This window comes from Neofelis nebulosa, chromosome 10 (genome assembly GCF_028018385.1).
Source record: "Neofelis nebulosa isolate mNeoNeb1 chromosome 10, mNeoNeb1.pri, whole genome shotgun sequence".
Taxonomy (NCBI): Eukaryota; Metazoa; Chordata; class Mammalia; order Carnivora; family Felidae; genus Neofelis; species Neofelis nebulosa.
The window spans coordinates 55,223,339-55,235,358 of record NC_080791.1 but is presented as its reverse complement, the minus strand read 5'-3'; the positions used below and the strand labels follow the sequence as shown (position 1 = coordinate 55,235,358).

The 12,020-nt window shown below is 59.1% G+C and overlaps 2 protein-coding genes across 4 annotated transcripts in view; both read left to right on the top strand.

Annotated features, from left to right (window-relative positions):
- Nucleotides 1-12,020, top strand: part of CAPN5 (calpain 5) — a 51,925-nt gene that overhangs the window by 20,217 nt on the left and 19,688 nt on the right. For all 3 annotated transcript variants that reach the window (XM_058687686.1, XM_058687687.1, XM_058687688.1), the window contains exon 3: nt 3,175-3,306. In XM_058687686.1, coding sequence (XP_058543669.1) covers nt 3,175-3,306 — 132 coding nt within the window. The remainder of the gene's footprint in view (nt 1-3,174; nt 3,307-12,020) is intronic.
- Nucleotides 3,319-10,251, top strand: OMP (olfactory marker protein). The gene has a single exon (XM_058687689.1). It carries the CDS (start codon nt 8,964-8,966, stop codon nt 9,453-9,455), a length of 492 nt encoding a protein of 163 aa, XP_058543672.1. The 5' UTR covers nt 3,319-8,963; the 3' UTR covers nt 9,456-10,251.

Sequence of the window (12,020 nt, the reverse complement as noted above, 5' to 3'; positions counted from 1 at the left end):
CTTTGGTGGAACCAAAGGGACCAAAGGGAACCAAAGAGAACAAGTAGGGGTTCCACAAACAGATGTGTTTTAGAACCTCCCTGAATTCTCCCAAGGTGGCCTGGTGGTCCCCAGCCCGGAGCCCTGGGCTCATGTTCATCACGCAAGCACTTGGTGAAGACCCCACTCCTTGGCTGTGCTGGATGGTAGGCCCCTGTGCCATGGAACAGGTAGATTCACCAGGGCCAGCCGTCCGGGCCTCTGCGCCACCCCTCCGGAAAGATTCCCTTCTGTGCGTGTGCTTGCGTGGCCTTGCAGGAGGGGACTGCTGTGGGAAGAGAGGGGAAGCAGGGGATGGGGGATGGAGAGGCAGGTCTGTTGCAGAGGGGGTGGGGCACAGGCTAGTGCTCCTGAGAACCTGCCCTTTTCTCCTGTGTCCCAGGCAGGCAGAGGGACTGCTTCCTTCCCGGGCCTTTCCCCGGCCGTGTGGTCGATTCCTGTCGCGATCTCAGATCCCCAGAGGGAGGTGACAGATGAGCAGGGTGGAAGGGGAGGCAGAATGTGCCCTGGGTCCGCTGTCTTGCTGCATTCCTGTTTGTGCACCGAGCCTGCAAACCTGAGGTTCTTATTGTGCCCCAGAGGGAGATGGTTCTGGGCTCTGAACTGTGTCCGGTGGAGCCGGTCTGACTGGCTGAAGGCTGAGAGGCAAGAGAGGTGACTGCAGGCGTAGAAGCGTAGAAAGCGTAGAAGGCCATGCCCCAGAGAGAAATATGTGGAGGAGAGGACCTGTCACCTCCTAGCCCTGGGGGACGGCTTGGCCTGGGGCTCGCAGCAGTTGACTGACTGGTCCAGTCCTGTGTGCCACTTTGCCCTCTCTCGCTGGGATCCTGCCTACAGCCCCAGCAGAACCTGCCGAGCCCTGCTCCCGACCCTGGTCGTGGGGCGGGCGGAGTCGGGCCTGGGCCCTGCCCTGGAGCTCGCAGGCCGGTGGGGTGGCCCAAAGGCAAACCTCAGTGGACGGTGTGGACGGGAGAGAGGTGGCCGGGAGCCCAGACGAGCATGGTGTCAGAAGGCGTGCGTCTCAGCGCTGTGGCTGGATCCCATCTTGGGGTGAATTTGGAGTCGAGCCTCCCTAGCCACCAACCCTCTCCATGCCTGCTGTGTTGGCATAACCGCCTCCCTGCAGCCTGGGTTCCTGCTGTCATAGCTGTGGGCACATGACAGGGTCAAGCTCTTCCTCCTCAAGGGCCCTCCCCCTGGCCCGGAATTTCCCTGACTAGTTCTGTGCTCTGTGCCTACTCGAGAGCCCAAGAAAGGTGGAAGGCCAGACATAGGTCTTGAGATCCTGGCCCTGGTGACCTTGGGTGTCACTGCCTGCTGGGCCTCAGCATCCTCCTCCGAGAACGGATGGGCCATCCTGTCTCTGTCCAGGGCCTTGGCGGGAAGATCTGAAGGGGAGGGGTACTAGGAGGTCATCTCTGCAGACCCTGGTGACGCCAAGTGGTGGCTGTCTCTTCTCCAGTGCTGGGGATGTGGCTGGGATCTGCGGATATGAGGCGCCCCTCCACTCCCGCCCCTGCCTGCCGTTCTAGGGAGGCAGATGCTAAGTCATGGCTCCGTCTGGCTCCAGTCTCGCTGGGTGTGGGCCAGAGCCCACAGGAAATAAGATAAGGAGGGCAGCGGGGAGGGAGGCAAGGCTTCTTGCTGCCCTTGCTTCCTGATAGCACAGCCTTGCCATGTTTCCGTGACCTGGGGCAATATTACTCAGACCTGTGGCATCCCACAGTCTGTACTATGGGGAAGCCACATTGTGGCTTGGCTCTGGGTCACCCTGGAGTCCTATCTGGAGCTGTTCACACCCTCGGGGGAGTTTTGGCCTTTAATCTGGCCCTCCAAAACCCAGGTTTTCCCAGGCAGAGGTGATAACCGGAGTCCCAGATGCCTTAGTGAGGACCAATAGCCCTTTGCCCCATTTTCCCTGCCGAGTGCCCGGCTTCCATAATCCATGGAGTCCTTACACAGCCCTGCAGGAATAATCATCTGCTTCCTTTGCACAGGTGAAGAAATGGAGGCTGAGAGAGGTTGAGCCGCCGGCCCAAAGTTGCACAGCCAGTAAATGGGAAACAGGAATTTGACTTCCATCTTCCTGACTCTGCTGACTTCTACTGGCTGCGTGCGGTAGGACCTCAGTAGCTGGGTTGTGATTGAACCAGCTGATAGGGAGGCAGACCCAGCTGTGTGTCTGGGGTGTGTTGTTCAACCTCTCTGGGCCTCAGTTTCCTCATCTGTACAATGGGCACAGTACCCACCTCTCAGGATCATGGTGAGGATTGATCGTGGTGCCAGCAGGATGCCTGGCACATGGTAGGTGTGTCTCAGTGTTTACCACCTCCCACTCCCTCTCAGCTCCGTGGAGTATAGATGCTTCGGGACACAGGCGGGCACACACATGCCCCAAGCAGAGACCCGGACTGGGAAGGGGAAGGAAACTGCCGTCATGCCCAGCCCCTGCCCCCACTGACCCGTTGGGCCCACACTGGACACACGAAAGGCATTCCAGAAGCTCTGTGGATGTCTGCTCAACAGCTCTGCTCAGTATTGCTTGCTGTGTGCCCTTGACAAATCACTGCCCTTCTCTGAACCTTCATTGCTTATCCATAGAATAGAGTAACAACCCCACACTCTTGGGGTGGGTTGAGGATCCAGCGAAGTAGCCTGAGGATGTGCCCTTGTGAGGCCTGGCATGGTCAGCTCCCTGCTCCTCCCTGCCTTTGCCACTCGTTCATCACCTGTGGGGTGTTTGTCTCCCCCCTGGGGCCCCACCCTCTTTGTGAGGGGGGCCCTGAGGGTGGGCTGGTGTGGGTGCTGCTGGGCTGCTGATGCTGGAGGATGAGGAGCATGATGGGAACCGACCCCTGGCTGGTTGGGGAAGACCATGGAGGGCAGGAGAAAGGGGGTGCCCAGGGTCCAGTCCCCCAAAGACCTTCCATAGCATCTGATCAATTTGAACCTCTGGGAGAAGGGCAGAGTTCTTCAGTCGGGTGATGGGAGAAGGGCATTCCAGGCCGCACCTGGTGTGAGGGGGGAGCTGGATTCGGAGAAAACCAACTGGCTGCTCAGGGGGCCCCCCAGTCTGTCAGGGGAGGTGGCGAATCTCCACGCTGACAGTGAGGTCTCCTCTTGGCTTCTCCGCAGGACATATGTGAGGACCCCCGCCTTTTTGTGGACGGCATCAGCTCCCACGACCTGCACCAGGGCCAAGTGGGCAACTGTTGGTTTGTGGCGGCCTGCTCGTCACTCGCCTCCCGGGAGTCACTGTGGCAAAAGGTGAGGTGTGGGGTGGGGCCCTCACCGCTTGGACAAGGGAGGTGCAGCCTGAACTTGCAGAGGTGACTTTATGAACACTTGTGCAGGGGTGGGGTGCGGGGTGACACCAGGGCTCCCGGCGTTGGCTGAGCAGCAGAATCACCTTTCCCTCACCTGCCAGCTGAGGATCCCCAGGCCTAGGTGCTGGCAAGCTGTGTGGCTCCCAGGGGCCTTCGGATGTGTCCCACCTGACATGTGGGGGCCCACAGTGTCCCCGTAGCCACTTGGTGGAATATTCACGTGTGAAATGTGGAAGCGACCTGAATCATGTGCAGTGTGGAGACCCCACTCATTGGGGTTCAGGAGACCCCCTGCCAGTGCCTGCTGTCGAGACTTGGCCAGTCCTTGCCCTTATCTTGGCCTCAGTTTCCTCACTTGGTCAGCAGGAGTGGTTCAGATGATTTTGTTCCGTGATTCTTGGTTCCAAGCACTGATGTTCTCGAGCGGCACCAAGAGTTTAGGCTGGGAAGAACTGGCTCTCTCGTGACGCTCCGCCCGCTTGTGACCGCACTCGGCAGTGCAGCCCCTTACCCCCACACTGCACGGTCCCCTCTTGGGGAGGCAGGGCTGCTGGAGTAGACGCTGGAGTGCTGGTCTCTGAAGAGTAATCAGCTGGGACTGCATCCTGGGTTCCCGTGTCAGCAGATACAGGTCGTTGCCCCTTGCTCACCCCTGCCCTTCCTGCTCTTCCTACGAGGAACTGGCGGTGGGGCTGACCAGCTCCGGGCACCTCAGCCTTATGGCTTGGGTTGGAGCCCCTGCCTCACCATGTGGTCGCTATTAGCTCCGGTTACTCATCCGGAAAACCAGGACATGAGGGTAGCTCCCTCTCAGGGAGTTTGTTAGGGCAAAACGAGATACTGTTCTCAGGGTGCAGTGCTCAGGGAATGGCGTCTGCATCGCCAGTGTTATGATAATTAATATTCGTAGAACATAATGGGTGTTCCCAGGCAAGCAGGGACCAAGGAGCAGTGCATTTGTTCTTATTGTCTGTGGCGTCCCTCGGCCATCAGAGGGAGCTGTGCCCTTAGCCGAGGCTGGGACTGTCGCAGGTGCTCTATTTTCGCGTCTTCTGGACGGGGGTGTGACCTTTCAAAGCCACCCTGGGGTGGGTATTCCTGGAGCCTGGCTCCTGATGGTCTGTAGGGACACAGGTGCTGTAGGGCCCTCAGCAAAGGCCACTGCTGAAGCCTGTAGACATGGGTAGTTGTAGCATGTCCATGTTGGGAGGGCCTCAGAGAGCCACATGTGGGATCGTTCCACTGGGGTTGGGGCTCAGTGCTGTTCGCTGGGTATAGAGCTATCCTTGCCCCCCTGATTCCAGGCTCCAACCCCCTTCTCTGAGCCCAGAGCAAGGTCCTCCTGCCTCTGAGCCCACCCCTAGTTTGGTCAGGGCTCCGTCTGGGGCTGGAGGTGGCACACAGGAATTTTCAGGGCTGACCCTATACTTCCCACCTGCCCTATAATCACCTGTTTACCTGTGGTCTCCTTTCTTGAGATGAGCTCCCCCTGGGCAAAGCTGGCCCAACTACATCTTGTCGGTGAGCCCAGCAGGAGCCTGGCACAGAGAATGCTCAAGAAAGTTTTGAGAGCAGAGCCCTTCTCCAATTTGTTGGACCCAGCTACTGGCCAGCAGCCCCACAGCCCGCTTTCCTACCCTGTGTCTCGTGGGGCCAGAGCCTGACCCGGTGTGTCCCCTCCTGGGGAATGGGCTCTCTAGCCATTGTAGGGAGGAGCCTCAGTTTGCTGTGTGCTCTGTCCTGGGCCTGGCCTTAGGCAGTGCCCTGGGGCAGCTCCCCATCTGGTGAGTGGAGGAAGGGGCCCCAGACCCACAGGCGGGAGGTCTGTCATCCATGCTGTGGCAGGTCTGTGTTCGTCTCTGGGCTGAAGGTTCCTCCTGCAGGATGTCAGGGCACCGGGCCTGGCTGGTCTCGAGCCTTCAAGGGCCAGGAGGCAGATCTCCAGGAGCTTGGGTCCCCAGGGGGTTGGAGCAGAGCAAAGTGCTCCTGGCTAATTGCACTCTGCCTCCGGGTGCTGTTGTGGTGACAGCTCCCGGGTCCTAGAAGGAGGCAGGAGGCCCTGGGGAGCCTATTACTGTGCCTTGCCTCCCGTCCTGTCCCTGCTGACCGGGCCCTGTTTGTTGTCACCCCTCACTTTAGGGCCCGTTACCCTGCAGGGCCTCCCCTGCCCCACCCTGTTTCCTCCATGGAACAGGGGTGTTCGGCCTGAGCTGCACCCCTGCTCCCCCCAGCCTCCTCACTCTGGGGATGCCTAACCTCACATGCTGCTGCATCGTGCCCTCAACACCCGTACCCCCTCCTCCAGGAAGCCACCCCCTTACCTCTAGTTCTTGATGCAGCCTGGGGCTGGCGGGCACAGGATTTGAAACCAGCCAGGCCTGGGTGTGATTCTGGCTTGGGTCCATGTCGTTACATGCCATCGGGCAGGTCAGGTTCCTACCCCTCGCCTTGGTGTCAACCTGACCTTTCTAGTCCCCAGAGTTGTAGGAGGAAGAAAGAGCCTGTTGGGGGGTGGGGGGGAACCTGTGGCATTTCACGGCAATTTACATGTGTTAAATCCTCCTCCCTGCCCCACCTCTGTGTGCCCCGCCTGTTTCTCTGTTCTGTGATGCACCCCTTGGCAGTGGGCCTCCCCCTCCTATGGGATCCCTGGTAGGGGCATATTGGTCTCCTCACCTTGACTGTACATTCTCTGAGGGTGGGACAGTGGGCTTTCGGGTGACCAGGTTTTGTGGACCAGAAATCAGGATGTGGCAGTGGGACAGGGCATCTGCTATCAAGCGTGACCTGGCCCAAGCCAGACCCAAGGTCCTTTGTGAGCTCACCTCCCCCCAGAGTCTGGTGCAGCCCCAGGCCTGATCCCTGCCCCGAGCCTCTCTGGCCGGAGGACAGGAAGAGAGCAGAGAGAAAGTGAGGGCCTGGATGTCTGAGAGGGGAGTGCTGCGGGGTGGCCGGTCCTGGGGCTCGGCCTGGGAGAGGCACCTGGTGGCAGGGCTTGGGCTCTTTTTTAGTTCTATTTAAAATGGTTCCCATCCCACCCCTGCCCCTGTTACATGAGCATTTCATGCCCTTTAGCTTCGTGGCAGTTCGCTCATCCCAGTTTAACTGAGCACCAGCTATGCCCCGAGCACCATTCTAGGTACTGGGGACAGAAGGTTTGAATAAATACAACGTTGCTTAAGGTTTTCTTTAGCCAGAAACAGCCAGCGTTAAGGGGTTGCTGTATTTCCCTCTCGTCAGTTTTTCCAGTTGGGGTTAAAGGGGTGTTTGTTTTGTTTTTCAGTATGTAGTTTTACAATCACATATGCAACTTGGTCCCTTGCTTTTCTCCTGCGTTCATCCCTATGCCAGGCTTTAGTGGGTCTTCCCAAGGTGTCTGGGGGCGGAGCAGAGATCTGTGGATGGCAGTGGGCCCAGCCCCACCTGCAGCCTCCTGCCCCCTTCCTTTCCTCCCTTCCCACTCGGGCCTTCCTCACCTTTCGCCGCCCCTCCCTCCTGCCCTGTGTGGCTGAGGCCCAGACGACTTCCACCTTCAGCCTCCTCCGGTGGGTCGGTAACCCAAGCAGGCCGAGACCAGGCTCTCCCCAGGGTCCCCACCAGTAGAAACTGAACGCCTCCCCCAGCATCCCACAGGTCCAGAGATGGGGCTGGCATCCTCTCTTTCCTCAGTGCTGCTTCCAGACCGCACCCTCCACTTGTAAACCCCTCCAGGCTTATGCCATTTGCTCCCTACGCTCCACAGCCACCCAGCTGCCACTCAGGCACCGAGGGCTCGGCACCACCAATTCCCCAGCCTTTTCCACCCCAAATACTGCTGTGTCCCAGGGATTCCTCTGCCTGTGCGGCTGGCACCCCGCCCTCACCATCCCAGCCTCAGATCCTGTCTGTGTCCCCATCAGCCTTCACTCTCAGCCACCCTCACCTTCCAGGCATCTCCCTCATCCTGCACTTTGACACACACCTGCCCCCAAACCTCATTTTTGGCTTCAGTCATGTCTCTGTTCTCTCCCATCTACGCAGATGTCTTCCTGTGGTCGACCTTGGCCCCTAACACATCAGTTCTCTTATCGGTGTTATTTATTCATTATTTATTCAACAAGCATTTTCCCAGAACCTCCTGTGTGGCATGCTCTGTTCTGGGTGCTGGCTTAATTTAACAGTAATTCCTCAGCCGTGTTGCTCCCTGCAGCTAGAAAGGTTCTGTGAGGGTCAGGCAGTTTGGCTTCTTGCATTCTCTCGAATACCCTCGGGGAATTGCCGCCAGTGACCCCCAGAGCTGATCTCAGGGCTCTAGGTGTTATCTTAACAGGACCAGATGCTCTGTCTCCCTTGGTGACCTTGGCGATACTCTTGTTCATGTAGCCCAAGATCCCACTGGCTGATTTAGCCTCCATCTAGCAGTAGTCTGTGCTTGTGGTCCACTAGACGCTTCAGATCGTTTTCAGCTCTTAACACTTTGGCCTGTGCCTCTGTCCTCTTTTCTGCGTGTGGCATGCCATGGCACCTTCCCCTCTCCCCTACCCTGCTCCCAGATGCACTCACGTATTCCACTTCTTCCATTGACCGGAACGTAATAGCTGAACTGATTGCACCTCAGGCACTGGAGATACAGACGTTTGTCAGATTGTTCCTCAGCCTCAAGTCTCCCGGGGGAGACTGAGGCTTGATATAGGTGGAATAAGTGGTGGGATTCTAGTGGGAGGAGACCTGGGCATGGGGCTGCCGTGGGGTGCAGCGTGGAGGCAGGGCCGGCAGGCAGGAATCACGTGGGTCAGTGATTCTCCAAGCACCGTCCCTGGACCGGCCGCGTCAGCATCACCCGGGAGGCTGGTCGAAGTGCAGATTCCTAGGCCTTGTCCGCCCTGTTAAGTCAGAAGCGCTGGGGCTGGAGCCCAGCAATCGTGTTTCAGTCCTGCAGCTGATTCTGATGACCTCTGAAGTTTGGGAACAGGGGTTTAGGTCAGAGATGGTGGTGGCCAGGCCAGTCCTGGTAGTGGGGCTGCGGGGAGGGCTCTCAGGGACCCTGGGAATGGGATCGAAGGCCTTGGGGGTTGAGTGTGGAGTGGTGAGGGTGACTCTGGGTCAGAGTGGCTACAGGGTTTGTCTAGGGTGACTTTACATCTCAAATCAGTAGGCCTCTCCTTCCTTGCTCCCCCCTACCCTCCTGCCAGGGTGTCCCCAGTAAAGCCTCTCTCCCTACAGTGAGCGGCTGCTCCCCACCTCCCACCCCTTCTTACTGCCCCACGCAGCCTCCCTCCTTCACAAACGAGCGCTCCCAGCCCTTCCCTGGGAGTCAGGTAGTCGGGGCGGTTACCACAGCAAGTGACATCAGCAGTCTGGTCCCCGAGGAGACCGGCCGCCTCCCGCCTGCCTCCAGTGCCTGTGTTACAGCCTTTTCGAGGCATAGAGAGGAGGCGTTTGGGGACTCCCACCCCCATTTTGAGGGTTGGGCAGGGCCGGGAAGGGCCAGTGGCCAAGAGGGGAGGGGACGGGGGAGGGCGGAGGGGTAGGTGGGGCGTCTTTGGTGGCCTCTCGCCCTGGCAGCGAAGGCCTGGCACACCGGGCTCCCAGACGGCAGAGGAACAGCAGCAGCTGGGCATGGCGGAGGACGGGCCCAAGCCACCGCAGCTCAACATGCCCCTGGTCCTGGACCACGACCTGACCAGGCAGATGCGGCTGCGCGTGGAGAGCCTGAAGCAGCGCGGGGAGAAGCGCCAGGACGGCGAGAAGCTGCTGCGGCCGGCCGAGTCCGTGTACCGCCTTGACTTCATCCAGCAGCAGAAGCTGCAGTTCGAGCGCTGGGACGTCGTGCTGGACAAGCCGGGCAAGGTCACCATCACGGGTACCTCCCAGAACTGGACGCCCGACCTCACCAACCTCATGACGCGCCAGCTGCTGGACCCTGCTGCCATCTTCTGGCACAAGGAGGACTCGGACACCATGGATTGGAATGAGGCCGATGCCCTGGAGTTCGGGGAGCGCCTGTCGGACCTGGCCAAGATCCGCAAGGTCATGTACTTCCTCATCGCCTTCAGCGAGGGCCTGGAACCCGCCGACCTCAAGGCCTCCGTGGTCTTTAACCAGCTCTGACGGCAGCTGCTCGCTGCTGCCCCCTCCCCGTGCCAGCCCTGCCCGTGCCCCCTGCCCCGAGGCGTGTGTTTGAGGACGTTCTTCTAGCTGCTGGCCTGTACTCAGCTCGCCCGGGACCCCCTGAGCCTGTGTCCTTCCTCCTCTCCTCTCCATGGTGCTGGCGCTCCTGCTCACGGGAGGAAGACGCAAAGGACTTGTAGTCTAGAAGCTGGACCGGTGGCCGTTGCTTCTGCTGTAGACCATGAAGCCTGGTTGGCCTTGTGTGGGCAGATGGAGGGGGCCGAGCGCATTTATTTTCTCTCTGCTTCGCTGTCCGGACAGAGACTCCAAGAGACCGAGAGAGACAGACATAGACACGCAGAAAGAGAGATCCAAGTTCCCCGCCATCGGACTTCCTCTGGAGATGGGAGATGGGGAGACCGACGACAGAGCGGCCTCCTTGGGGAATCCACACGTGGGCATTTGGCACCCTCCTGGCGACAGAAGTCCAGAGGTGAACACTCAGCCCGAGGACCCAGGAAGGCACTTACTCCTGGCCCAGGCCTGGTGTGGTCCCATGACGCCCCAGGGGCCTCGGGACTTCAGGCAGGGTTGCTGCGCGGCTTGATTTGGGCAGTGGGGAGTGACTGGCAGGCTAGCAGCTATGCTTGCCAACTCTTGCTCTTTGGAGAACGACTTCAGGAGGGAGAAGTGACAGAGAGAGGACATATAACATGTTACAGAGGGATGTCTCTATCTGTACTTGTGCACGTATATTGAGAGAGAGCACGCTATATTCATAAGGCTATATTCTAGAGTCTGTACCTGCCCTGTGTGCAAGTCTGATTTTAGATGATCTATTATGTAGTTGCCCAGCTGGTTTGCGGGTGGCCCTTAGCAGGGGCTTGGCCAAGATGGCCTTAGGGAGGGGGGCCCCCTGAGCTGAGAGCCTGTGAGGTTCATACAATGAAGTGGGGAACAGTATAGTGAAGGGGTCTCCCTCTCCCTGGGGAAGCTAGATAGCTGGGAGCTCTGGAGCAGGAGACAGTAGATTCTTTGCTGGGATGTCAGGTTTCTTCCAGGTTCCCGGGCAGGGAAGGCCCAGGCCCAGTGAGCCTTCTTTGAGGGAGGGGCAGGCCTGGCTGGCACCTCAGGAAGTGACCCCAACACCCTGTCTCCAGGCCAGCCCTGGTTTGTTCTTGTCAGAAACAGGCCCATTTTCCTCACGAAGCAGAGCCATCGAGGGCTGCAGGGCCCTGCGAGCAGACACCCCGAGAGATAGAGGTTGAGAGCCATCCCAGTGGCTGGGGCTGCTGGGAGGGCAAGTCCCCCACTCTGGAAATGTGCAAAGAGGAGCAGGTATTGGAGTTGGGATTCCTTTTTTTTTTTCCTTAAGTTTTATTTATTTGGAGAGGGTAAGAGTACACAAGTGTGGGAGGGGCAGAGAGAGAGGGAGAGAGAGAATCCCAAGCAGGCTCTGCACTGTCAGCTCAGAGCCTGACACAGGGCTAGAGCCCATGAACCATGAGATCGTGACCTGAGCCGAAATCGGACGCTTCATGACTGAGCCACCCACGCGTCCCTTGGGATTCTTTAGGTGGGACTTGGCTGTGGTCGTTTCTGACTTTCAGCTCTGGGGCCTGAAGTCCCAGCAATGCCTGCCTGCCTTCTCTGCTGACAACTAGGGGAGTCCAGACCCCTGGAGATGGCGCTGCCCTTTGCCTTTTTGCCGCTCTGGGGACCCATGGTGCAGACTACCTGTACCCCCACTCTGCTCTACCGTATCCACCCCATGCGCTGCGTGTCCCCAATAAAGCCTCTATTCCCCTGCCTCGCGGTGTGCAGTCTCTCACCGCGAGCCACCCCCACCGCTTCAGGAGCCCTGACAGCCCTCTTCAGTCCCTTCATAGCCCTGAGCGCCCCTCCGGGGCCTTCTCCCACATTCCCATACCCGCCCTGCGGCTTTCAGAGATGAGGCCCAGAGCAGTCAAGTGACTGGGCCAAGGTCAGACATCAGGATGGAGTTTGGAAACAGGTCTCTTGACACCCAACCAGGTATCAACACCCCTGAGAGTTTTTTCTCCCGAGGTCCCCAGACCAGCTTCTGTACGGGACGTGGAGAGAGCCATGCTGGGGCCCCAGGGAGGCGGCATCTGATCCTCAGCAGGTGGGGCCCAAAGGGGATGGGTGGGGATGCACCAAGCCATGCACAATCTCCCTCCCTTGTAGGGTGGCTGGGCAGGGGGCGGATGGGACAGGGAGTGGCAGGGGTGGGGGGGGGGGCGGTGAGACCTAGGCTTGGGTTTCACTGAGCCTCTGTCATCCATTTAATACAAGTCCATTGGGCAGCCCCTGCCCTGATGACCAGATAAGACACCACCTTAGTGCCCCACTTGACCCTTCATTAGAACTCTGTCCCCTTGTCATCTGTCTGGAGCTCACTCGTTTTGGGGCAGAGACAAAGAGGCCCAGAGGATGAGGTCACTTGCCCAAAGTCACAGAAGGTATGGAGGGGCCAAAGGAGGGGTACATGTGTGCACCAGACTTTGTGGCCCCCTGGAAGGGGCAGGGATGGTGCCCCCACCC